The sequence below is a fragment of the Arachis ipaensis genome, chromosome B5, assembly GCF_059453495.1.
Source record: "Arachis ipaensis isolate K30076 ecotype BB chromosome B5, ASM5945349v1, whole genome shotgun sequence".
Lineage (NCBI taxonomy): Eukaryota > Viridiplantae > Streptophyta > Magnoliopsida > Fabales > Fabaceae > Arachis > Arachis ipaensis.
In genome coordinates this window covers 153,333,718-153,360,936 of record NC_142440.1, presented here as the reverse complement: position 1 = coordinate 153,360,936, position 27,219 = coordinate 153,333,718, and the positions used below count along the sequence as shown (strand labels likewise).

General features: G+C 38.3%; 3 protein-coding genes across 3 annotated transcripts; 1 reads left to right on the top strand and 2 right to left on the bottom strand.

Annotated features, from left to right (window-relative positions):
- Positions 1–6,518: 6,518 nt before the first annotated feature.
- LOC148566270 (uncharacterized) lies at positions 6,519–6,950 on the bottom strand. The gene has a single exon (XM_088487484.1). The coding sequence runs from the start codon at positions 6,948–6,950 to the stop codon at positions 6,519–6,521; it is 432 nt and encodes a 143-aa protein (XP_088343610.1).
- A 6,008-nt stretch (positions 6,951–12,958) lies between these two features.
- LOC148566269 (uncharacterized) lies at positions 12,959–22,898 on the bottom strand. The gene is made up of 5 exons (XM_088487483.1): positions 22,813–22,898; positions 22,344–22,605; positions 15,014–15,592; positions 14,519–14,734; positions 12,959–14,254 (listed from the first exon to the last, which is right to left on the bottom strand). The coding sequence occupies exons 1-5, from the start codon at positions 22,896–22,898 to the stop codon at positions 12,959–12,961; spliced, it is 2,439 nt and encodes an 812-aa protein (XP_088343609.1).
- A 99-nt stretch (positions 22,899–22,997) lies between these two features.
- Positions 22,998–25,159, top strand: LOC148566268 (uncharacterized). The gene is made up of 3 exons (XM_088487482.1): positions 22,998–23,567; positions 23,696–24,459; positions 25,129–25,159. Exons 1-3 carry the CDS (start codon positions 22,998–23,000, stop codon positions 25,157–25,159), a joined length of 1,365 nt encoding a protein of 454 aa, XP_088343608.1.
- Positions 25,160–27,219: the final 2,060 nt, after the last annotated feature.

Sequence of the window (27,219 nt, the reverse complement as noted above, 5' to 3'; positions counted from 1 at the left end):
ATGGGGGACAATCCGGAAAGGCTATATCGGTTGGACGGAGTTGCTCATATAGCCGGGGTCATCAACGACGAGGTTAGTTGATAGAAAACTTTGTGCTAGCGGTTTATCTAAGTTAGTGGTTTTGCATGCGGTTTTAGTGACGGTTTATCCTAGTGGTATTGCAAGTGGTTTATTTGAGAGGTTTTGCATGCGGTTTAGTTGGTGGTTTATGTTAGTGATTTTTGTTAGTTGTTTAGCATGCGGTTTTAGTTGGTGGTTTAGTTGGTGGTTTATGTTTGTGGTTTTATGTTAATGGTTTTGTATGCAGTTTTGTTGATGGTTTATGTTGGCGGTTTATTTTGGTGGTATTAGAAGTGGTTTATTATGTGATTTTGTGTGCGGTTTATGATAGTGGTTTTGCATGTGGTTTTTGTAAGTGGATTTGTATGCCCTTGCGCTGTCGGAGACTCAGCCGAATTAACCATGTGCACCCATTCCCGAACTCAGAACACTTGCCCACATACCGGCGATAGTCAGACTCCACTACCTTGTACTGTACCCCTCGGCGGATGCTGTAAGTCTTCACACTTAACAGGGCCCCATCTTTATCCTAAAATTACTGACCAACCTGGAACTCTGTCAGACCAGCAGTCCCTTCCGCATGTCTAACTCCAAATCAAGCAGGCTGCCCAGAAACCCCCTCCTGCCTCATGGCATCCAAGTCCAAAGAGAAAAAATGTGGTGGATACTGCTGTGTTCCAGAGCTAGAACCACCTCCCATCCCGGCAGGCTCACTCGCTCCAATATCATCGCCACTGTCATCATCAATCATATTCGGCTCGACATCATTGTCCTCTGGATCACCCAACAATCCCTCTCTAACCCCAGGCGGTGCAGCACGCTGTAAAGAGGTCGACAGAAATTCCCCTGTTCCGACCTCGTCGCCTACACTGCTGTTGAGATCAACAGCGAACGAAGGTGAGGCGACAGGTTGGACGGGTGGCTCATACGCAGGGACAGAAGAAGAAGCAACAGCAGGTCTGGAGCTAGAACCGGCTGCCGTGGCTAAAGTGGTGGTATTCCGGTTCGAACCCCCTGAGCTGGATACCACATCAACCAACTTTGCCAACAGTTCTGGTATCCTTACTTCTGGAAACTGCCGGCGACAATGAAACATGACCTGTAAGTCCTCATCACTCCCGATCGTGAAATAATCATACCAAGTTTCAGCAGTACAGACCTAACAAGGTCATCGTAGCTCGTCGTAGGTCTCATGATAATACAAAGAGGATCCTTATCGGTGAACTTCACACCGGAACGAGTTTTCATCTTAATCGATCCTCTGTGGTGAACCAACACCACAAAACTCTCCTCACTAGCCATCTTACCCCCTTTAATGAGAGCAACTCACGTTTACAACCATATATATACAGGTCTGGTGCTCACTAATTTGAACCAGCCTGGTTCGAAATATGGTTTGTGTAATTCGAACCAACCTGGTTTGAATTACTTTGGGAAGCTTCCACTTATATAATTCGAACTCATCTAGTTCGAATTATCTATGTTTTTAGTTCGAACTAAGCTGGTTCGAATTAGTCTGAATTTTGCTAAACAATTCGAGCTGATTCGGTTCGAATTATATACAAATACAACTCGAACTAAGCTGGTTCGAATTGCATAGAGAAGTGCTTTGGTTGATTGATGAAGAAATTTTCAAGTTGGCGGATTTATGTAATTTCTGGCCTCCCTTGGCTTATTTCTGTTTTTATCCCTTATTTAAATAGTAGATATTATTATTATTAGGGATAAATATTATTTTAGTCCCTAATATTTAAGGTTAGAATTGAAACCGTCCCTTGTAAAGTCTCACATCGGTTGAAGAGGGGAACAAAGCATGCTTTATAAGGGTGTGGATACCTCTTCCTAGCATGACGCATTTTGACGAGTGAGTGTGGAGAATTTCGGCTATCATCCCTATCGTCAAAGGAAAAACTGTGAGGCCTTGTGTGCCAAAACGGACAATATCGTGCTAGCGGGTGATCTGGACTATTACATCCCTAACGTAATTTTTTATTTAGAATCGTCCTTAATGTTTTATTTCGTATTAAAATCGTCATTTTTAATAATTTTTTTAATTTTATTACTAAATTACCCCTATTCTAATAAAAAAATTATAAAATTAAAAAAAAGAAAAGACACGAGGGAGAGGGGAGAAAGGGAAAGGGGAAAGGACGCGTGGGGGGATGGTGCCGGCGAAACTTGGAGCTGCCGTCGCGAGCCAGAGAGAAAGCTTATGCTTTTGCACCGCTACTCCTCGCTGCCTCGCTACTGCACCTCACCGCTTCTGCTTCTTGCTTCGGCTTCTGTTTTTGCTTCGTCTTCTACTTTATCTTATGCTTCTTGTTTCTGTCTCTGCTTTTCGCTTCTACTTGAGCTTCTGCTTCTGCTTCTACTTCTTCTTGGTGTGCTTCTGCTTCTACTTCTAATCTGATTTTGATTTGTTATTTTGTGATTTCATCATTGTTGTGTGTTGATTTGGTTGTTGAATTTGATGTTATTATTTCTGGATTTGAATAATGTTTTAGTTGTTAGTGTTATTGAATCTGATTATTAGTATTTGTTGAATCTGGATTTGAATAATGAATTTGTTCATCATAATCCCTAATTTTCTAATTTTTATTGTTGGTTTTGTTCTTGTTCTTATTTCTGGATTTCTGGATTGCTATTGTTTTTTTTTTTGTTTTTAAATTTTTTATTTCTCCCTAATTTTTGTTCTTGTTCTTGTATTTGATTTCTTGGTAATTAAATTTATAAATTTTTTATTTTTGTAATTGAAGATGAATTTGGATATTTTTAATTCTTGTAATTGAATTTTGTTAACTGTATTTAAAAATTTGAAATTTTAAGTTTTGTTAATGGAAGAAGAAGAAGAACAAGAAGAATGAAATAGTGGGAAAAAGGGTATTTTTGTCATTTAAAAAAAATTATTTAAAAGATTGATTTTAAAATCAATTACAACATTAAAGGTGATTCTAAATAAAAAATTACGTAAGGGACGATTTTGATTTTAACTCTAAATATTAGAGATCAAAACAATACTTATCCCTTATTATTATTATTATTATTATTATTATTATTATTATTATTATTATTATTATTATTATAAGAAATTGTAATTTACTACGCACCGTAAACTTAGTGAAATTTTTAATTTAATTAATACAAGTGATGACAATGCAAGGAACGTACCCGTTTGGCCACATATTACATATACGAGAAAAATATGGCATTTTTTGGTGAAGGTAAGATTTGTTTCGAGATAGGACATAGATTAAATTAGGAGGAACAATGTGTATTTTAAAAGGAATTTGTCTTCAAACATGACAAAGAGACAATATATATGCATTATTCATTTTTTTTTTTACTTTAGGAATTAATATTATATTACAAATAATAATCAGAATTTACACACCTAATTAAATAATGTAGAATTGCAGATAGAGTTGGTGATATATCTAAACTAGAGTAGGTATTTCTTCATTTCAAAGCTAAAAGAAGTATCTAGAATTATCTATTTTTAAATATGAAGTGTACTGTAAATTAATTATTAATTATAATAATTAAAAAGACCACGTGGATATCATTTCGATCTTTTCTAGTTCGTCTTTTTCGTGAAGTAATTAAAAAAAATCATCATACATAGACCATAGTAGATACAAGATTAGGGAAACATCAAGCATGTGTTGGAAACCAAGTGTCCCTATGGATGATGAGTAGTTAATTTGATAATATATTTTTTTTTAAAATAATTAACATCAGATGAATTATTTAACATGTATATGTTTGTTAAATACTATTATAATTATTAAGAAAGGATATGCCTAGTTGTAGAAAAATTATGCTCAAGAATATGCCAAGTTGCCAACGAATAATTTTCACAAATCACAAGAAAATGGTGTATTGGGATTGTGCTTAAAAGAAAAAACAACGAAAGAAATTCAACAAACAAAAGACTGACAGAAAATAAAACGTTGCTAATGAAAACTCAAAACCCTAGACTAGGGTATAAAAATAAAAGACACGTGATTTACCTTCTTTTTTTATTTTATTTTATTTTATTTTTTTTTGGACGTGGTCTTGGACCAGCCATACAACCCGGCCTAAGGCACCAGAAGCTAAAAGACCCGCATCGAAACCTAAACCCAAGCCCGACCTGGACACAACCTTACCCAGTCTGGTCTTCTCCCTCCTTCACGACAAGCTCTCTACCGTTTTGTTCTTCTCCTTCCAACCATGGTGCATGTTCCTGATTCGAGCTCCTCCTCTCCCCAATGACTATGGCTTCCCTTATCCTGAGGTTTTTCTGTTGAATTAGGCCCCTACTGCGGCTCATCTCGGATGTCTGTTTCTTATGTACCTCCCCTGTCCTCCGTTAAATCGCCGACCCGCGCGCCACTCCTCCCTCGATAGCCTTCCACTGGATCTGCCGTGAAGCCTGTGCTGAATTATTGGGTTGACCATCGTTACCCCATCTCCGGCGTACCACCTTCTGTGACTCTGCCCGATCGACCGCGCCTCCTCCTCCATCCTTGTGTGTCCTGTCGGAGGCTACTTTGTGGCTAACGTTGGTGGGTAGGAGCGCTGCATCGGGACGAAGATTCTCCTTGCTTTTCACTGATGGCTTGTCTCGGGTTTTCGTTCCCACCCCTCCAGGTAACCTCTCTTCTAATTGCAAACCTTGATGGCTGGTTGAAACGAAAATGTTGCTGGCTAGAATCTAAATTACTTGATTCTGTATACCTTGATTATGCTGACATGATGCGAGACTTGCTTCTGATCTGATTGTATTCCTTACTTGATTAGGTGGGTTCATTGTCCACTGTCTCCCAAGGTTATTCCCCGCTGCCATTGCTGCCAGTTGGTGAGCTAATTTGTTGCCATCCCTTGGAGTCCAAGTGGCTCCCACATCTGGAGCCTCGTCCAGCAGTTGGAAAATATCCCGAATGACTGCATCTGCTTCCGCTATAGGCGTTCTAGCCTTGATTGCTTGAACTAGAGGTAAGCTATCTGTTTCAATTATGCAATTGGGTATTTGAAGATTCTTAATGAGAATGAGTGCTTCTCTGTATGCTTGAGCTTCCGTTGTTAATGGTGATATTGTCTTGAATGTTGCTGTTGCCCCAGTGATGACCTTTCCTTGCCAGTCCCTTACTACCGCTGCTAGAGCTGCCGTACCCGTATCCTTGTGGAAAGCTGTGTCTGTGTTCACTTTCGGCCTATTCTTTGGCGGCGGTCTCCAGGTAATCCTCTTTTTCACTCCGCCCCTGCCTGTCTCTGGTATGTTTGCTGTAGTAGATCCCTGTGTTGCCTTGTGAAATTCTGCTGTCAGATATTCTGATTGGATTATTACCTTTTGTGGGTTGATTTCTGTTTGCTGGAATATATGCTGGTTCCTTGCTTTTCAAATGCACCAACAAACACATTCGAGCTTGCATAAAATTTTTCCTTGTTCACTCCCTGTTTCAGTCTTTATTCTTCTGATTTTCTCCATCATCCATTCTCCAAAACTTCTTACATTATAGGCCGTAGGCACAACTTGTATGCTTGATCCGAACCATACTGCTCTAGTCCACGGACACAATAATAGGGCATGTTCAATTGTTTCATCCTCTTTCTGGCATATGCTGTATGAGGGCGTCGTTGTAATTCTCCGCTGATGCAGAATCGCATTTACTGGCAGAATTCTGTGCACTGCTTTCCATAAAAACATCCTGACCTTTTGTGGCACCGGTAGTCTCCATATAGCCTCCCAAACCTCCTTTCAATCCTGACTAGTCGAAGCCTTGCAGATTCTTCCTTCTTCCCTCGAATCCTTCTCCTCTTTAGCGACATGGTAACCGGTTCTCACGGTATACTGTCCATAATTTCTGTGCTACCAAATAAAATAACCCTTTTTATTGATCAGGCTAATAGGAGTTTTGATTATTAGTTCAGCTACACTTCCATGAAATATTTCTTTAATTTTGTTCCTATCCCAACCCTCCCCTTCTCTAATCAGCTCACTCAGTTTTCTAATACCTCATTCCCCGCCTCTTCCCAACTTTCCTAACCCTGCCACCCAATTGTCTTCCCAAATATCTACCTCCGCTCCATTTCCTATACTCCAACTTCCTTTCCTTCTAAGGAAATCCCTTCCCTCCAGCAAGCTCTTCCATATCCATGATGCGTTCCTTCCTTCATCCGCCTCCCATAGGCTGCAGTTTGGGTAATAAATAGCCTTTAGCGTCCGAACCCATATAGCATCCTCCTCTTTTAACATCCTCTATGCTTGTTTAGCCAGGTGTGCTATGTTTTGGCATTCTAAATCCTTGAATCCCAAACCTCCATTTGATTTGCTCCTTGTCATTTTTGCCCAACTCTTCCAGTGAATGCTTCTCTCCTTTCCATTGCTTCTCCACCAGAATTTGGCTATTGCTGCTTCAATTCTTACAAAAGGATTTGGGAAATTTAATGAGGTTCATGGCGTAGACAAGAATCACCTATATTACTGCTTTTATCAAGACTTCCTTTCCGGCTTGATTTAATAGCTTCTCTTTCCATCCTTGCATCTTATCCAGCATCTTCTCCTGTATCCACTCCAATGCCTTATTCTTGGATCTTCCCCATCTTGGTGGTAGCCCTAGGTATCTTCCCGGATCATCCCATGATGCCATTCCAGTGATCTCCTCAATGTTCATCCTCCTTTGTATTGATACCTGCCTTCTAAATATCAGCCCGGACTTGTTAGTGTTAATTCTCTGTCCTGATGCCTCTGTATATTTGTTTATAATTTGAATAAGCTGATAAATTTCCTCTTCTTGTGCCCCTGCAAAAATAATACAATCATCAGCAAATAAAAGATGAGTAATGACCGGTGCTGTTGGAGCGAGCCTAATTCCAGATATAAGATTTTTCTTCCTCGCCTTATCCATGAGAATAGTAAAACTCTCAGCAGCCAAAATAAATAAATAGGGTGATAATGGATCTCCCTGTCTGAGACCTCTCTACGGAATGATCTTGGTTGATAGCTTGCCATTTATTTTGAACCTATAACTAGCACTTTTCACACAGCTCATCACCAAAGCGATCCAATCTTTGCTAAAACCAAACTCTTCCATTACCCTTTGTAGAAAATTTCATTCTAGCCTGTCATATGCCTTGTTCATATCCAATTTAATGGCTACGTCATTGCTTTCATGATTTCCTTTTTGGTTTAACTTATGAAACGCTTCCTGCACAATTACTATATTGTCCTGTATAAGTCTTCCTTTTACAAAGGCACTTTGAATTGGAGATATAATAGCATCTAATACTCTCCTTAATCTCCCCACCAAGACCCTCGTCACAATCTTGTACATGAAGTTGCAACAGCTTATGGGTCTGAGATGATTCAGGCTTTCCGGTTGACTCGTTTTCGGTATCAACACAACAGTAGTTTCTCCCAAGTCCTCCGGTAATCTGCCTTCCCCAAAAATTTGTTTGACTACCCCATACACTTCTCTACTCAAAATATCCCCGTGTTGTTGAAAAAATATTCCATTTAATCCATCTGGGCCTGGAGCTTTTAAGCCTCCCATGCTAAACACCGCTTCCTTTATTTCTTCATCAGTGATGATCGCCATTAACTCCTCATTCATCTCTCTCATGACTCTTTTCGGAATTTCTGTTACGCACTCCTCCAGGTTCCTATTTCCTTCAGAAGTAAAGAGCTTAGTGAAATGTCTTTCCACCAATCTCATAATATTTGCTTCCCCTTGAATCCACTGTCCAGTCTCATCTCTCAGTTTGTTAATTCTATTCTTAATTCTTCTCTGAATAGTAGTCGCATGAAAGAAGGTTGTATTTTTGTCGCCCCACCTTAACCATTTCAGCCTTGACCTTTGCCCCCAATATTTCTCTTCTTGTTTACAGAGCTCTGATATTTGCTTCTTCAATTCTCTTTTCCTTCTTTGCTCCTCTTCCTTCATCTGTGACTCTTGAATTTGATGTAGTTCTATTTTCTTCCTTTCTATTTCTTTATCTTCTCTTTTGAATTTTTTACTGCTTCATTCCATTAACTCCCTTTTGCATCTGTTCCTCTTAATTGTGAATTGGTTCAAACAGTTTCTATTTCCATCTTCTCATTGCCAGCTCCTTTTGATCACCTCTCTGCACTCCTCATGCTCTTCCCAATAGGCCTCAAACCTGAAATCCTTTTTTATCCGAACTCGCCGCTGTGTGTCCAAAATTAAAGCACAATGATCCGAGGTAACAGCCGGAGAAGCTCTTAAGGTGACATTCTGGTATATTTGCAACCATTTCTAATTCAATAACACTCTATCTAGTCTTTTCCTAGTGATAACATTATTTCTAGGATTACTAAACCAAGTGTACTTACTACCCTTGAGGTCAATATCTATTAAGCCATTATCATCTACGAACCTTCTAAATGTTTCAAGATAAATTTTTGGTTGGGGATGAATACCTACCTTCTCATCTTGATTTAAAATATCATTAAAGCCTCCTAAAAAAGCTTGAGGTACTTCCTTGCTCATGTTGCTTACCGTAAGTTCCTGCCATAATTTCCTTCGCTTCTGGAAAACTGGATTCCCATACACAAAAACACCCAGCCAATTCAAATCATTGTTAATATTAATATTTGCTTTAATGTAATTATCACACCACTCATAAACATTAATGTTAGTATTAGATTTCCATAACAAACTTAGACCGCCGGACAAGCCCCGGGGTTCCACGCAAAACATATAATCAAAATTCAGCTTTCTTCTTACCCTATCCATTTTTTCTTTACTAGCCCTAGTTTCCATTAAAAACACTATTAGCGGCTTTACTTTTTTACATAGCTCATATAACTCAGACATTGTCGGGGCAGTCGCTATTCCCCGACAATTCCAGCTTATAATACTCATGACTGAGGTTGGGGCATGTTAAGGCCTGCCTCCTCAGGCATTTGTATTCCCCTACTTTGCCTAGACACATGTATATCTAACTCAAACTCCCCTGTGTCCAAAGCTGTTTTGTCATTCTTCATTTTCTTGAGCTCCTTGTCCTCCTGATTCTCCTTCCAGTCCTTGTATGTGAGCATTGGCACCTGCCCGTTCTCTCGTTTTCTCTTCAAACTCAACTTCAATTCCAATTTCTTGGCTAACTTTGCTTCCCAATCAGCTTGTTCCTCAGCTGCTTTATCTTCAACTTCATCATTATCACTTGCTAATTCCACATAGTAGACATTTTCACCCAAATTTACATGTTGACTGACTAATTTCATCTCTCTGTTCTTTGCCTCCTTGGATGGTTTGTTCAATTCATCATTTTGCATTCCTCTTTTCACCACTTTCTGGTGAATCTTGCTCTCCATTCTGCCTTTACACGCCTGCTCATCCTTCTTCCTTGCTAACATGAGCCTTTTTTATTCCTGTCCTATGGTTTCTTTTTCTCTTTTATCTTGCTGGCCCAACTTCCAGTCTTCTATTTTGTAGCTGTTCACCTCCATTTTTTCTCTTGGATTTTTATTGAGCCCACTCCCTTCAATGTTCCCTACTTGCAAAGGATTACCGTCTAATATGGGCCCAATATCCTTTCCTAGTCCATTTCTACTTGACTTCTGGGCCTCTTTCCCCTTTTGTCCTTTCTGGGCCTTTGTGTTGCTGGCCCATTCCTTCCTTTCTCTTACCTCCTTGATAATACTTTTAAATTTAAACGCTGCTCCTAGGTCAAGCAGCGTAATCCTGTCATCCTAAAAATCGGGGATTTTCGGTGCTGCCTCTACCTGCTCTTCTGCTTCTGCCATTTCTTCATCTCTCCTTAAATGGTTTTTCCATACGCTTTTTTCCCTGATTTTCTGCTGCGGTGCCTGCTCAGTCCTTATCCTACTTTCCTTAGAACTCTGTTCATCACCACTCTCTCGTCCGGGGCCCATTTGCTCACGCGCTTGTTCCTCCTCTGCTTCCTTCCGTCCATGTTGTTTTGAATTTTCTCCTCTCATGGTTGGACCTGGTCTAATTTGGGTTACTCCCAATCCTGGTGAGTACTTCTTCTTGGAAGGATCCCAGCAAGCCATTGCTATTGGGTTTTTGCACGATTTCTTCTCGTGTCCTAATATACCGCAATTGAAGCAGTAGCTGTCTGGTAGCCTTTCATATTTGAAGAAGACCCACAGTGGTGGCATTTCCTCTCTGTCGAGCCAGAATCCTGTTGGCAGAGCCTTGGTGATGTTGATGCTAACCCTTATCCTCAGATATGATCTCCTAAGAACGCCATCCACTTTTGGATCTTCAGTCTCAGCCAAAACCCCCAGCATCTCTCCGATAACATTGCATGTCTCCTTTTCCATGAGGTCATGTGGGATACCATGCACTTGAATCCAAAACTCCATGAAGTCATGATCCACTTCAAACACAGATTCCCCCTCCCTCCATAGTCTGAGGTTGACCATGTTTCCTTTGACATTCCAAGGGCCATTCTGCATAATCTGCAGCCCTCTCTTCCTGTCCTTAAAGTTGAATAACATCTTTTTTGATCCAATATCAGTAACTGCTACTTCTTGTGGGTTTCCCCACATTCCCAATAATGCATTCTTGTATGTTTTGAAGTTTATCTCTTTCTCACTTATTACCTTTCCTACTACATTTAAGCAGTTTCTCTTGTACCCCAGCTCTCCTGGTTTGTTGAACTTGATGACTTTTCCTTCAATGTTATTCATATAGTGAGACTCTGAACAAACTAGTTGTCTTCTTCAGGTTTCTTGGTGTTGTAGAAAGTTTTGGTTTAATGCTGTATGAATGAGGATATGGCTATATGTGTTTAGAGAAGAAAGGCTCCCTGCTGGAGAAGAACCTGAAGTTCACAGAAGACTCTCCTGATGAGAGAAGAGAAGCTCTCCTATTGAGAGAAGAGAAGCGTCCTGCCCTCCTTTCTTATTTTATTTTAAAACACTGCTTGTGTGTTTTTTTTTTTTTTTTGGTCAAGGTCCAGGCCAAATAGACAAGCCCAAACCACAGCAAATCGGATCCCCAGTCCTATTAACCGACCCGGCGTTGGAAGAGCTCTCCTTCCCCAATCTGCAGCTGTAGCTCCTTACCAGTACCTTATCCCGTTTCTAAAGACTCATTCCTCGCCGTCGCCGTTCTTCCCTCCGTCTCCTGCATCGGCACTTTAGCCTGGATCTTTGCCGGCGGACCTGCTGCTCTCCCCATCGTTCTTCAGACTTCGCCGCCAAGGATTTGTATATGAAGCATGCGATTCACGCCGCCGTCACCCACTTCGTTGCCTTTGCCTACCACCTCGACGTCGCCTGCGTCACTATCGTCGGCCGTAACCTCGCCCACGCCTGTGTCATGGTGCTTGCCTTCCATGCCGCCATCACCTGCGCTTCTGTTTCCGCTCGCAGCGCCGTCGTAGCCCGAATCACCGTTGTTGCTTGATGCCCGAACTTGCTGACATTGAGGAGGTCTTTGTCGGATGGTATCTGTCGCCATCAGTTCTTCTGAAATGCTTGCTGCGATGCCCACAACATATTCTTCCATTGTCGCCCCTGTTGAAGGCATCTTGCCGTCGAGTTTCAATGAAGCTTCTTGCTCATCGCCCGGCCTGAACGGATTGATTTGCTCCCTCTCTTCCTGCGCCGCTGAACCTTGCATTGCGTGAGGTCTTCTTCCATTTTCAAAATTCACCTGTCCTGCCAACCCCGGACCAGTCTGCTGCCATCCTCTTCTGTCTCCGACGGCCAGATTTTTTGTCTTTTGCTGCATTAGTTGGCCCTCGGTTCGACTCCAACGGATACAACTATTCAAGCTCCGAGCCTCTAAAAATGCAATTTGTTTTAGATCTCCCTTCAAATTCCATGTCCAATCTGCCGTTAGTTCATCCTTCAAGCACTTCTTCGCTACTTGATGTGCCAAAAAATTTCCTTCCCTTGGAATCCATGTGAAACCACTTTTTGGGATTTCTGAAACGAAGCATTGAATATCTTTAAGAATTGGTTCTATCTCCCAATCCTGGCCTTCGATTTCACAGCTTGGACTAAGGTGAGACTATCAGATTCTATTATTACTTGCTCTATTTGAAGATTTTTTGCCAAAATTAGTGCTCCTCTAACTGCATGTGCCTCTGCTGCTAGACTAGACGAGACCTTGATCTTCTCTGTTGTTCCGGTGATGATTCTTCCTGTCTGATCTCTGACTACTACCGCTAAGGCACCCTCCCCTGTTTGCTTTTGGTATGCTGCATCAACATTTGCTTTTATCCATTCTCCTTTAGGCGGTCTCCAGGTAGCTTTCCTATCCCTTCGTCTTGATTGAACTGTTGTTTTGGCTTGAGTTGTTTCTTCTGTTCTGTTGGCTGCTTTGAATTCTGATTCCATCATATTTGCTTTTATAATTGTTACTTGTGGGTTGATTTCTGCCTGTTGAAAAGTTGCATTATTTCTTGCTTTCCATATCTCCCAGCACATGAATCCAATCCTGGCCATCCTGATTTCGTTGTCATCTTTGCCCTGTGTCTTTATTTTCCTAAATATCTCCATTAGCCATGCCCCAAAGCTTGTCACTGATTCTTTGGTTGGAAAACAGTGAGATTGTCTCCCGAACCATACTGTTCTTGTCCATGGATAGAGCAGCAGAGCATGCTCAGTCGTTTCCACTTCTTCCATGCAAATTTGACATTTAGGATCCTTAGCAATTCTCTTTTTACATAAATTATAATTGACAAGAATAATATTATGTACTGCTCTCCATAGGAATAATTTAATTTTTTGTGGGATCTGAAGACTCCATATCTCTTTTCATAATTCTCTAAAATCTATACTGGTTGACGGAACATCCCCCTCTTGCTCTGTTAGCTCTTTTTTTGCTGCATAGTAACCCGTTTTAATTGTGTACATTCCATCCCATCTGTAAGGCCATACAAGTATGTCTCCACTATTAGTTAGGCTGATTGGAGTTTACAAAATCTTTTTCTTTATCTCGTGTGGAAATATCTCACTAATCTTTTGTTCATTCCACCGTACATCTTCTGTTAAAAGATCTCTCACTAAGTGAAAGTTAGTATTCTTTCTACATTGAATTCTGTCTAGCCCTAATATCCACTTGTCTTCCCAAATTTTGACCCTGGAACCTTTCCCAATGCTCCATCTTCCTTGTCTCTTTAAGAAATCCCTTCCGATTAAAATGCTCTTCCTAGCCCAAGATGCCTCTCTTATACTTTTAGTCTCCCAAAAATCCTTCTTCTCACAATATTTAGCTTTTAGAATCTGCACCCATAATGCTTCTGGATTCTCTATAATCCTCCATGCTTGTTTGGCCAGATGCGCTATATTTTGACATTGAAAATCCCGGAAGCCGAGCCCCCCACCAGCCTTACTTTTACTAATTCTACTCCAACTTTTCCAATGTATGCTCCTATCCTTATCTCCTGATGCCCACCAAAACTTTACAATTCTAGCACTTAATCTTCTAAAAAAATCCTTTGGGAACAACACCACATTCATTGCATAAGTTGGGATAGCTTGAATGACCGACTTAATTAAAACTTCTTTCCCTGCTTGATTTAACAGTCTCTCCTTCCATCCATCCATTTTAGCTCTAACTTTTTCTTCAATCCACGCTAAAGCTTTATTCTTTGACCTTCCCCATTGTGCTGGAAGCCCCAAATATTTTTTCGGATCATCCCAAGCCATTATGCCCATGATGTCTTCTATGTCCACTTTGGTTTGAATAGACACTTGTCGTCCAAAGGTGATTCCTGATTTGTCTAAGTTGATCCTCTTCCCTGAAGCCTCAGTGTATTTATTCAAAATAAGAATAGTTTGATAAATTTCCTCCTCCTTTGCTTCATTAAATATAATACAGTCATCTGCAAATAGAAGGTGGGTAATGACAAGGGCTGTTGGGGCAATTTTGAACCCCGAGATTCTCCCTTCACTCTGTGCCTCCTCCATAAGAATAGAGAAAACCTCTGATGCTAGAATGAACAGATACGGAGAGAGCGGATCACCTTGTCTTAACCCTCTTTGTGGATTAATCTCCTTTGATAAGACGCCATTAATTTTGAATCTATACGTTGCACTCATGACACACTCCATGCACATCTTGACCCACTTTGTATGAAACCCAAAAGCTACCAAGGCTTTCTCAATAAAATCCCATTCAAGCCTATCATATGCTTTATTCATATCAAGTTTGATTGCTAAGAAATTAGAACTCCTCTTTCCCTTTTTAGTCAAACTGTGGAAAGCCTCCTGCACAATGAGAATATTGTTCTGAATGTATCTTCCTCCCACAAAGGCACTCTAGATAGGGGATATTATTTTGTCCAACATGCTCTTAAGCCTATTTACTAAGATCTTTGATATAATTTTGTATATAAAATTACAGCAACTAATAGGTCTTAACTGATTTAAGTTTTTTGGTTGCCTAATTTTTGGAATTAAAACGACTGTAGTCTCTCCCATCCCTTTTGCCATTTTCTGGTTTGCAAAAAAATCTTTAACAACTGCACTAACCTGAATGTTTATCTCTTTCCAATGGTTTTGGTAAAAGAGGCCACTTAGGCCATCCGGTCCTGGTGCTTTCAATCTTCCCATCATAAACACAGCTTCTTGGATTTCTTTATCTGTGACTTCCTTAATTAATTCTTCATTCATTTTCTGCGATACTCTTTTTGGAATCTTTCTGATGCAATCCTCAATATTTTCTCTTGCTGTTGTTGTGAAGAGATTCTGAAAATAATCCTCCACTAGCCTCATAATATCTTTGCCACCGCTAACCCATTGCCCTTCTTCATTCTTTAATCTTTCAATCCTGTTTTTATCTCTCCTATGGACTGTAGTCGCGTGAAAAAAAGAAGTATTTTTGTCGCCTCATTTCAACCATTTTACTCGTGCTCTTTGTCCCCAGAATTTTTCTTCTCTTTTCCAAAGTTGTGATATCTCCTCTTTTAACTTTAGGATCTGCATCTGTTGGGCTTCACAAAAAATCTGGTTTTGTAACTTGGTTACCTCCTCCTTTAATCGAGCAATCTCTCTGTCAGCTCTAGGAAATGTGGCTCTGCTCCAACGCTTTAATTTCTTTTTGCAGTTGTTCATTTTATCCTTCAAAATTTTCCAATTTTCTGTTTCTTGGGTCTGCTGGTTCCAACCCCTTTTTATGACCTCATTACAATCTTGATGGTCTTCCCAAAAAGCTTCATACATAAAAAATCTTATGCTCCTTTCTTCTTGTACAAGCTTGAGTAAAATTGGGCTGTGGTCAGAACTTATAGCAGGGAAAGCTTGCACTGACGCGTGTTGATATATCCTTCGCCATTCCCAATTTGCCATGGCTCGATCTATTCTCTCTTTGGTAACAAAACCATTTCTTGGGTTACTAAACCAAGTGTATTTGTTTCCTTTAAGCTCCATGTCCATGAGATTATTGTCATCCACAAACGTTTTAAATTTCTGCATTTGCTCCCTTGGCTTCGGGTGCAAGCCGATATTCTCATCCTGACTTAAAATGTCATTGAAATCTCCAATGAAAAGTTTAGGACCTACTAACCCTGTGTTATTTGCTGTAATTTCTCGCCATTGTTGTTTTCTCTGCCTAAGAATCAACATATTGAACTAGGAGAATCAATAACACTATCTGAATTCTGAGTTTCTATGAATGCCAATCATTCTGAACTTCAAAGGATAAAGTGAGATGCCAAAACTGTTTAGAAGCAAAAAGCTACTAGTCCCGCTCATCTAATTAAAACTAATCTTCATTGATAATCTTCATTAAAACTAATCTTCATTGATAATTAGAACTAAGTTCATTGATAAGTTTGGAATTCATTGTATATTCTCTTCTTTTTATCCTATTTTATTTTTAGTTGCTTGGGGACAAGCAATAATTTAAGTTTGGTGTTGTGATGAGCGGATAATTTATACCTTTTTTGGCATTATTTTTACATAGTTTTTAGTATGTTTTAGTTACTTTTTATTATATTTTTATTAGTTTTTATGCAAAAATCACATTTCTGGACTATACTATGAGTTTGTGTGTTTTTCTGTAATTTCAAGTATTTTCTGGCTGAAATTGAGGGACCTGAGCAAAAATCTGATTCAGAGGCTGAGAAAGGACTGCAGATGTTGTTAGATTCTGACCCTCCTGCACTCGAAGTGGTTTTTCTGGAGCTACAAAAGCCCAATCGGCGCACTCTTAATTGCGTTGGAAAGTAGACATCTTGGGCTTTCCAGAAATATATAATAGTCCATACTTTATCCGAGATTTGATGCCCAAACTGGCATCTAAACACCCACCAGAGACCCTTTTCTGGAGTAAAACGCCCAAACTGGCACCAGAACTGGAGTTAAACGCCCAAACTGGCACCCAAGCTGGCGTTTAACTCCAAGAATGGCCTATGCACATGAAAGCTTCAATGCTCAGCCCAAGCACACACCAAGTGGGCCCTGGAAGTGGATTTCTGCACTATCTGCACTTAGTTACTTATTTTCTGTAATCCCTAGTAACTAGTTTAGTATAAATAGCACTTTTACTATTGTATTCGTATGGTTGGAACCCTCTTTTCACTTTTATGTTACATTTGGGAGGCTGGCCAGATGGCCATGCCTAGACCTCTTTCTCTTATGTATTTTCTACAGTGGAGTTTCTACACCTCATAGATTAAGGTGCGGAGCTCTGCTGTTCTTCATGAATTAATGCAAGTACTATTGTTTCTCTTTCAATTCACGCCTACTTCTTCTCCAAGATATACTCTCGTACTTAATTCAGTTAAGCCAGAATGAAGGGGTGACCCGTGACAATCACCCACTATCTTCGTTACTCGCTTAGCCAAGATCCGCGTGCCTGACAACTACAAGCAGTCTACATGATGTTCAACTCCATATACACAATCCATCAGTTATACGTTCAGTTCATTCCTATCTTAAGGTCTTCTAGCCTAAGTTTTTACGTGACATTAAACATTCACTACGAGAAACCAAAACCATACTTTCGTACAGAATTAAAATATTCGAAGCTCCAGAGAAGCTTTCTGACTGAGCTATCGAAGAAGAAAATGTCCATAATCGTTTATGCCTCCTAAAACTTCAGTTAGCCAAACTTAAGGGGTAGAGGAGCTACGTCACCGTTAACTTCCACCGATCAAAAATGGTGCCAACGTGTAGAGGAGGAGCATACGAATGCTTTTACTGGATTAGATTTTTTATTGGAATTACGGATTGTAAAAAATCGAAACCGAAAGTTTAGTGGAGGTTTATGTTCTCTCTCGGTCACGCTCTTTTCTCTCGCCGTTTTCTTTCCTTTTTTCCTCTCGCATACGCTAATCATATATATATGTATGATTAATATGCCGCCTTGGCTTTCTTTATTATATATATATATATATATGCAACCTAATGCATAATAATAGTAATAATATATATGTAACTTAATGCAAGTTTTATGATTAATAATTGTAATAATAATACTAGCAATAGTAATAATAATCATGTAATAATAATAAACATAATAATAGTAATAATAATAGTAACATAGTGAATATAATAATAACAATGAATCTAAAATACTAGGGAGCAAAACTATATAAACTTATAATACATATAATACTCACGACAATTATACCCAATAATAATAATAATAATAATAATAATAATAATAATTTGTATATAAAGTTAATAATATATGAGTTATTAATCTAAATGATATTAGTAACTTAAGAGTGAAAAGTATTTGGTGAAGCATTAGCAAAGCTAAGCTCAGCAAAAAGTACCGATATTTACTCATATCGGTAGATACGAACTCGATAATAATATTATTAACTAAACTCTATTTTTAAATTAAAATAAGTAACTTTTTTTTAACTTATATCGTTGCGAGCGAGTGAGTAAAATAAATAAGCACACACCGATAGAAATAATAAGGAAGCATAAAGAAACATATAACACAGCTAATAATATACATAATGTACACTATAACAAAACATGTAGCGTTCACAAAAGATCAAGTCAGTTTACATCCTCGTCATCTTACGTAGCTAATATATACACGACACTCCCAGGGCCTGGCCCATACAAAAAGCCGCTAAACTGGCGCCCATGCTAGCCTAACCACTCTACATCTCCTAGCTCTCGGGTGTACTAACACAATTGAGAAACTACCTACAGATAATGTTAGACTAGAGTGTCATCAAAAGAATGCTCCCACTACTGTCAGACTATATCTACACGTGGCCGTTCAGAAGATCGTCATGAGGTTCGCCCATCTCCTCATCCTGCTCTATCTCTATCTCAAGATCCTCCTTCTCCTCCTCGTCCGCAGCTACAGCTATACCCTCAGAACCACCAGAAGAACTACTGTCACTATGTACAAAATCATTCGCGAGCATAGGTCCGTTCGCATATATAGGAGCTACCCCGTCGTCCGGTAGTGTCGGCTCATCAGGCTGTGGAAAGTTAGGGATCGGCTCAGGGGGAAAGTCCCACTCTGGTGGAATTACAGGTACGTACTCTCCAACTTACTTAGGCTCATCAGGAAAGATAGGCTCAGGTGCCGCCTCATTCAAGGGTTGAGCTGGTATAGGGTGTCCGGGACCATCAGGAAAAGGATGTCCAGGTGCGTCAGGGTGTAACCAGGATAAGGGAAAGTCGTAAAGAGCGTCAGGGTCAAAATGCGGGCTAGACAGAGGATGTTTGATAAACCACTATTTTATGGTTTATATTGTGTTTAATTGTGTGGTTTTATCATGATCCTTACCCACTTATTCATTAATTTAGCATGCATTTATATTTCCTTCCTGAAACTATTACATGATTGAAAACTGCTTTCTAGAGACTTTTAATTATGCATTTTAATTTTCCTTTATTCCATTCGATGCCGTGATCTGTGTGTTAAGCGTTTCAGGCTTTATAGGGCATGAATGAGTTGGAGATTGGAAAGGAAGCTAGCAAAAATGGAAGGAACACAAGAAATTGAGGGGATAACAAGCGAGAAGTGACGCGGCCGCATGGCTCATGCGACCGCGCGAAAGAGGAGAAATCGCAGTGACGCGGCAGCATGGCTCACGCGACCGCGCGGACTGGAAAAGCATGAGCGACGCGGAGGCGTGGACGACGCGAACGCGTGGCAAGGAAAAGCGCGAATGACGCGTCCGCATGGATGACGCGATCGCGTGACATGTGCGATCTGCATAATCTGCAGAATTCGCTGGGGGCGAATTTGGACCCTATTTTGACCTAGTTCATTGAGTTGAATTTCTTTCTGATTATCATCATTGAAACTTGAGTCTATTATTGTCTTGCTGAAATAATTACTTAGCTAAATATTTTAGAAGTGGGTTCTGTAACACCCTACCACATAGAGCCTTACGCTTAAGTCGTAAAGCAGAGGTGGTGAGGTATTACGACCTCTAAAAGAAAAGACATATAAATATAGTCGAAAGAAATTATATCTAAGAGCCTTGAAGAATAAGCTAACCAAGAACGATAAACAGATAATCGTGTGACACTCGCGTGGATATTCATAAAATGGATAGGTAAGATCCAAGGAAGCTAAAAACATATATACATATCAGAGTTCCAAAATACAAATAGCAAGCTCTAAACTCGACCTACGAAGCTAAGGCTGGCCCGAGTATATGATTATATATATATTTATAAACAACCCAAAATAAAACTCAAACTACAAAATAAACACCTGTATCTCCAAGTCAACCTCTAGGAGGGACAAAACACAAAATATACATGCGGAGATTCTATAAACATATATACATAGCCTAGAACAAAATATGACAGTTCAAAAGATAGTTCTTCGCTTGTAAGGAGGGTCTCCAGGAGAACGTCGCGTTCTCAAAGTGAGCGCAGCGTTCATTCACCCATGCGTACGCATCTATTGCGCCCGCGCGTCCTTTCGCAGTTTTGCTTATCGACGCGTACGCGTCATTGCCATCTTCAGCTTCCATCATGCTTGCGCGCCATGTTCACGCGTACACATCTTCGTTGGCGTTCTCTTATTGAGCGCTACGTTGGCTTAATGAACGCTGCCCATTAATGTGGATCTCCTTTATTATTTTGCTCCGATTTCTAGTTTTAGCGATCGAGTGAAAAAACAGTGTTTTTATCCATTTGTGAAGCAAATTTCGATCGGGACAGCTGCCTCCAATATGTCTTTCTCTTCCCACACTATACTTCAACCAAGCTTCTAATCGCTTTTGCCCTTGTTAATAAGAATTCATCATTGTTACCTTTCTCAATTTCTTCATTAACCTTTTGAATTTTCTCCTCTAACGTCTCAATGTTACTCTCAATACTGCTAAAGCATTCCTTGTTCCATAACCTTAACGGCTTCCTTACTGCTTTCAATTTTTGCATCAGATTAGACCCCTTTCATTTTACTCCATTCACCCTTGAGCACTAACATAAAACCATCATGAGACAACCAAGCATCTAATGAACAGAATGCCAAGTTCTTCGGAATTGACTAATAGAGCACAATGATATGAGAGCATGAGGGAGACCCTTCAAGATCAAAGAACTATAAGCCTCTTGCCACTCATTATCTATAAAAACCTATCAATTCTACTACAGTTTCTTCCCCATACCATGTGTATTTTCTTCCACTTAGCTCCAACTCCACTAACTCCATGTCATCCACCTATTTCTTAATTTCGCACCCGCTATGCAATAACACTTTGCACCCTAATTTATCTTCAAGCCTCAGAATATCATTGAAATCAGCACCAATAATCATCAGAATCCCAAATTTTAATTTTAATTCAGATAATTTAGACCAAACCTCCAATTTTTCCAAAATAATTAGACCCTGGTACCTCTAAGGATATAAAATTTCTCAACAAAGTCCGGTTTTCACACAGATTAAACCCCTAGCATTGCCTACTACATCTCGCACATGCCCACTCAAGCAAGTTCTGGGCCCATAATTTTAGAAGCTCTTATTGCAATTTTTTTTGTTTCTACTGACCCAATAAAATCAATTTATTCTTTTAATAAAATCTTCTCACAGTCTTTAATTTTTATTTTCCCTACATCATTAATGTTCCAAAAATTTAATTTCATTCTAGAAAAGATCTTACCCATGTTTCCTGAGAGCTCTGACGGCCCCTGCTATGTCCCTTCGGAGTTGCCTTAGCCTTCCTCCCTCTTGCCCTTAGATCATATATTTTTCCTCCCTTTTACTGCCCAGATTTAACAAGAGAAGCCAATGGCATGTCTTCCTCACTTCATCAAACACCATGCCCGCCTCCACACAAATTTTCTTCACGGTCGCTGCTTCTTCAAAGGACCTGGAGATTTTCTCTCATGGATAACCAATCGGGGAACAATTATCACTCTCATTCACCCCCTGTTTCTCACCAGATTCACCAGACTCAATGCTATCGTTATACCCTAAAATAATAGTCTTCTGGTGCATATGGTAAGAAGTGCATGACCCAAACCTGAGTGAGTAAGGGCAAGACCCGCTCGACAGTTTTCTCTTTAGGTTCACTATTTTCCCAGCCCAATCTGAAGTTATCATGGCCTCTATAACATTGGGCCTCCCTAAACCCAAACCAATATATTCAACCATCTGCAACTCTAAATTTGAATTAGCCTCCCAAATCTCCTTTACATCATTTAATCTCATACCATTTTTTTCGTTAATGATCTCTTCAGGGAGATAATCATATCTCCACTAAGCACTATACCCCGCATCCTTACTAACACCATCCAGTCACCTCTGCATTAAATTACTGACAAGTGGGTCTCACCCAACACGTAGTCTTCCTTCTTCTTTGAAGAGACTAGACTTTTAGACTACCGACTCCATGGAAGACTCCTTTGAAGCATCATCACTGCCAAGAACTTTGCTTGAACGAGGATTAATCTCAAGCCCAAATTCACCATCACATATTGTACTTCTAGGGTGGATCTGCATACTATAGATTTCAATCCAAACTCCCTCACAAAAACTTCGAATTCCTTGTTCCAATCCTTCACCAAGACTCACTCATATATTAGTTCCCACTAGTAGGAATTTATCAAAATTCTTGCAGCACAAAAGGAACAGTTGTTCTCTGTTAAGTCTTCCATTGTGACAAGATTGTCCTATATCCTTCTAATATTCCAGAATATTCTTTCAGACCACAAGTGCACCGAAAGTCCAATAATCTCCACTCAAATTCTTCTAGATAAATTCCACGTGAAGCCCTAATAGGAATTGAGATCATCGAAGAATTCATTAAGCATTGGATCATCAAGAGCATTGTCCCTGAACTTTATGCTTTCAAGCGTAATCAGACATCTATAGGGTCCAATGTCTCTTCCTCAGCATATTCATCAATGAACTGACCTTGATATGGTCAATTTTTGATGATACAATACTTCTGCTCAATATATCAACTTGCTTTTTGGAGGTTACCCTTTCCACAACCTTCCTGTCCTCCCTATAACCATCAGTGTTTTTCGTCCCGTCCCTAACTGTTGCCAACATGTTTTTCTCCTCTATCTGCCTTTTCTTCTCTACATAGTATTTTGACTCGTTCTGCTGGTGGTTAATCTTTCTTTCGGTCCGATCATCATTCTTCTTAGCTCTCCATGCATTCAACCGTATGCTATTTTCATCCCACTTGTCTTAGTTATATTGCATAAACCTTGCATTCAAAAATTCGTTCCTTCTACCCTTAATGGACACACTGTTCATTCGTGCCACTACCCTTGAAATCTCCCCCAAAGAATCAACCCTACAAAAGTAAACGGTCGTAAGTGTTCTTTCCTTTTTTTTTCTTCAAATATACACGTCCATGATGCCTCCTGCTCACCCAAAATCCCTATATAGAACACTACTGCTTATTTCGTCTACTAGGTTATCAACGAACATCGAGTGCATCGTCTTTTCCAAGTCCATTGGTTAAAGAAGAAGACTTCGGCTTGGTTGATTAAACTTGATTTTCATAAGGCTTATGACAGGGACAGATGGAGTGTTGTGGATGTAGTGTTGGAGAATATGGGGTTCGGAAAAAAGTGGAGAGAGTGGATTCGTGTGAGCCTCACGACAGCATCCATGTCTATTTTAGTGAACGGAACACCAACCATTCCATTTAAGCTACATAAGGGCTTACGTCAGGGTGATCCATTATCCCCATTTTTATTTGTTCTAGTTGGTCAAGTGTTGAATAGTATGCTTAGAAGGTTGTCTGAAATTGGGAGAATAAAACCATTGGAGATAGGTAGAGACAAGATACAAATCTCACACTTACAGTTCGCAGACGACACAATCTTGTTTTGTCCTTGTGACGTTGAGTCTATGACGAACTATAAGAGGATCTTTCAGGGTTTTGAGATTATGTCTAGTCTAAAGATCAATTATGACAAATCTGTGGTCATTGGCATAAACTGTGGAGAGGAGACAATTGATGAAGCGTGTGGTATCTTGGAGTGCAACAAAGCTATACTTTCGATCCGGTATTTGGGGATTCCTCTAGGGGCGAATCCAAAACGTGTGAAGACATGGGATCCTATTATAAAGAAGGTAAAGGAAAGACTTAAGGGTTGGGAAGGAAAGTTTTTAACAAAGGTAGGTAAACTAGTCCTTATAAAGGCTGTCCTAAATAGCCTTCCTATGTATTACCTTAGCATGTTCAAAATTTCTAAGGCTGTTGCTGCAAGATTGTTTCTCTATAGTCGAGATTTTTTTGGGTTAAGGCAGATGGTGGAAAGGGTATGCCGAAGGTAAAGTGGAGTGTTGTACAAAAACCAAAAAAACAAGGAAGTTTGGGGGTAGGAGACATATCTTTGAAGAATACTGCTCTATTGTTTAAGTTGTGGTGGAGGTTCAATAAGGAGGAATGTTTAAGTGGTGGTGGAGGTTCAATAAGGAGAAATGTCCGCTTTGGAAGAAAAGTAGTTTGGTCTTGCAATAACCTTGATGGTGGTATGTCTTTTGAAAATCAAAATTTGAAGAGAACTGGGGGTGTATGGGCTGACATTGGCAACATACGTATGAGTGAGAGCAGTCTTGTGGATATATATCAAGAGGGTCTTCAATTGCAAGTGGGTAACGAAACTAAAACCAAATTCTGGCACGACCTTTGGGTACAGGAAGGTAGATTGAAAGAGGTATTCCCAAGTCTTTACAGGGTGACGCTGAACAAGGAGTGCTCAATCAGTGAGTGTGACATTTGGGATGGTTATATTTGGAGATGGAGCCTACAATGGAGAAGAGCTTTATGGGAATGGGAAGAACAAGACCTTGTAAAGCTTCTTGTAATTTTGTCAAAAATCGGAATTAGACAAGAAGAGGTGGACACTTTGAAATGGAAGCATCACAAGCAAGGTAATTTTTCTGTTAAATCTTTTTTAGATGTGGTATATAAGAATAAGGAGATAGGAGTGGAACCCAATATGTATAATTTCACGAAACAATTGTGGAAAAGTATTGTGCCTCCACGGGTTGAGTTGCTGATGTGGTTTGTAATTTTGGAAAGAATGAATACTAGAGATAGATTATATAAGTTAAGATTGTACCAGAAGCGGAATCCTTTTGTGTCTTATGTAAGGATAGGTTGGAGACAGTACATCACTTATTTTTTTTCATGTGATCGTATATGGAAGTTGTGGGGATCAATCTTAGTGGATTGGAGTGTGATTTGGGTTTAGCCAGGAACCACTAAAGAATGCTTTGAGGTGTGGATGGATAGAAAGATATGGAAAGATTTGAAGGAAGTGTGGATGGTGTTATTTTTTTCTGTAATATGGTGCACATGGAGATGTAGAAATAACATTGTCTTTACTAATAGAGTGTTGGTATTAGAGAAGTTAAAGGAGGAAGTTGTAGAATGCACAAATCAATGGTGTCAAGATCGACAATATAGGAGTAATTGATGTTCTTATGAGTGCAAATATGAAGTCTAAGGTGAATAAGAAGACATATGAAGTTTATCTTTTGATGCATGATTTACTGATCTATGAAAAAAGCCAATAATTCTGCAGAGTAAAAGTTGGAAGGAGAATGATCATGATTTGATGTTGTATATCTAATCAGGTTCATCTTGAAGTGTCTTTGAAGGAGCTAAAATCATTATATTCTTTTGCTCCATATTTGCTGTTTAATGCTAATTTTTATGTTTTCTTTGTAGTTGTTGCCTTGTTTTTGTTGCTGTTTTTTGAAAATACGCCCACTTTGTTTGGAGTTGGATGGAGATGTAATTATCTAAAAAATTATTGACAAAAATTGTTAATAGAGTGACAGAAGAATAAAAATAATTAATTTATAATTTTTGAAAGACCAATTTAATTGATAAAATTTTAGTAATAAATTTAAAGAACAATCTATCTTTAAGAGACTAATTTAACTATTAAATCGTTATACAAAAAGGATAAAATTCATATGTTGATTAAATGATTAGGAATGTTTCCAAAAATGGTTATAAATTGTCATCCAGAAGCTGCAAGCAATCCCCATTATGCTATTTTGTCCATTTTTCTTCACCATTTCCAAAAGTGAAATCGTTGTCCATTTACACTCATGATTGTGAGTAAGGGTGATAAACAAAAAATAAAAAAAACATGAATTAAAATTGAATAAAAAAAAATCTATTGAAATTAATAGTTAACAAAAAGATAGATTATTGAAATTGAATACAAAGAGAATCACTCAACTTTCTATTCAATTTATTGATATAATAAAAAAGGGACTCTTCAACCTAACTTATTCACATTATAATTTTATTACGAACAAAAAAAAAGTTTTCACACCTTTAATCACTTAATATATAACAACTATAATAGTTTATGAAGTATTTATAACCTATTACTAGATTAAAACAAAGAAAACCCTAAACCCATAAACATAAAGCCTAATTTAGTAACTAAATAAATAAAATTAAAATACATCAAATTAAATTAAACATTCTAAAAATATAAACTAATAAATTTTAAATAATATTTAAACTTTTCCTATTACAAACATTTGAAGTACGTTTCAAAGGATTTTCATGGATATGGATAACCTGATTTTCCATCTAAAATCAATCCAATTCGATTATATTAGTTCTGAATTTAATAGGTAATCGGATACAATCGAGTCAGGTCCGATTCAACCCAACCCAATTTTAATTGAATTTTAATTGGTATGAGTATTAGTTCTGGAATTTTAATTGGTATGAGTATTAGTTCTGGAATTGTGGAACCCGAACCATCCCAATTATCTGATTAGTTTAATATTAATTAAAAAATAAATAAAATATATACATCTTTATCTCCTAATCCAAAAATCTTTAAAATTATGATAATTATTTAATTTTAAATTGATGATGTATTATTATTATTATTATTATTATTATTATTATTAAAGTTTTCTTTTATAAATTTTCTTTTTAATTGGGTATTCAATTAACCAAACGAATTCAAATCGAATTTAATTAGTTCAGATCCGCTCACAATTTAAATTTAATCGGTTTAATTCTCATTTTACCCAAAATCCAAACTAACCCAACGTAATACCTTTAATTGCAAGACATGAAATCACCAATTTTATTTGGTGACATAACAATAGAATGACCAATAGTATGAACACATTTTAATATTCTATTTTGCCAGAAAATAATCATATCCATAAATTTTTTAAATCAGATTATAATCAAAATGAATAATTTTAAGCAGAAAAAACTTATAAGTGAAACCACTATTTTGAAATTTATAAACAGAAGTATTATTTTTAAATTGTAATAATTTTATGAATTTAACTTCAAGTATCAAATATTAAATAATATAAACTATTATTTCAAATCAATTTTTGTAATTATACCACTTAAAAATATTTTTTTCACACATTCGAAAACCAATACATGGTCTTAAAACCATTATTGTTAGCTAAGATATCCAAGTCTATTAATTCTCATATGATCGATTATTTTAAAAAACAATTATATAAATAAAATAAAAATATTATTTGTACACTAAAATTAACCACTATATATACAAATACATATAATTTAACTTATTTCCTATATGTATTTTATATTCTAACATGTATTTTATGCTAGTAACTGATTTTAATATACACCTAGCATGATAGTCCATAAAATTAGGCAACAACTCACATGCATTCTCAAATTATTTAACAGTTCGTAAATATTAACTTCGTACGAAGACAACATAAATTTTCACCATAAAATTATTAAAATGTTTAATTTTTAAGCATTCCCAAATACGTACTAATTCTACCA

Bases quoted from the DNA above. Each gene is read 5' to 3' on its own strand.
- LOC148566270 (XM_088487484.1), bottom strand. From the start codon at position 6,950: ATGGATAAGGCGAGGAAGAAAAATCTTATATCTGGAATTAGGCTCGCT.
- LOC148566269 (XM_088487483.1), bottom strand. From the start codon at position 22,898: ATGGACTTGGAAAAGACGATGCACTCGATGTTCGTTGATAACCTAGTA. The intron at 22,606-22,812 runs GTGAGCAGGAGG...GGATGAAAATAG, and splicing joins GTTCTATATAGGGATTTTGG to CATACGGTTGAATGCATGGA. The intron at 14,255-14,518 runs GTTAGTGCAGTT...CTCATTGTGCAG, and splicing joins GGAAAGAGATAAACATTCAG to GAGGCTTTCCACAGTTTGAC.
- LOC148566268 (XM_088487482.1), top strand. From the start codon at position 22,998: ATGGGGTTCGGAAAAAAGTGGAGAGAGTGGATTCGTGTGAGCCTCACG. The intron at 23,568-23,695 runs GTAGGTAAACTA...TTTTGGGTTAAG, and splicing joins AAGGAAAGTTTTTAACAAAG to GCAGATGGTGGAAAGGGTAT. The intron at 24,460-25,128 runs GTTTGTAATTTT...TTTTCTTTGTAG, and splicing joins CGGGTTGAGTTGCTGATGTG to TTGTTGCCTTGTTTTTGTTG.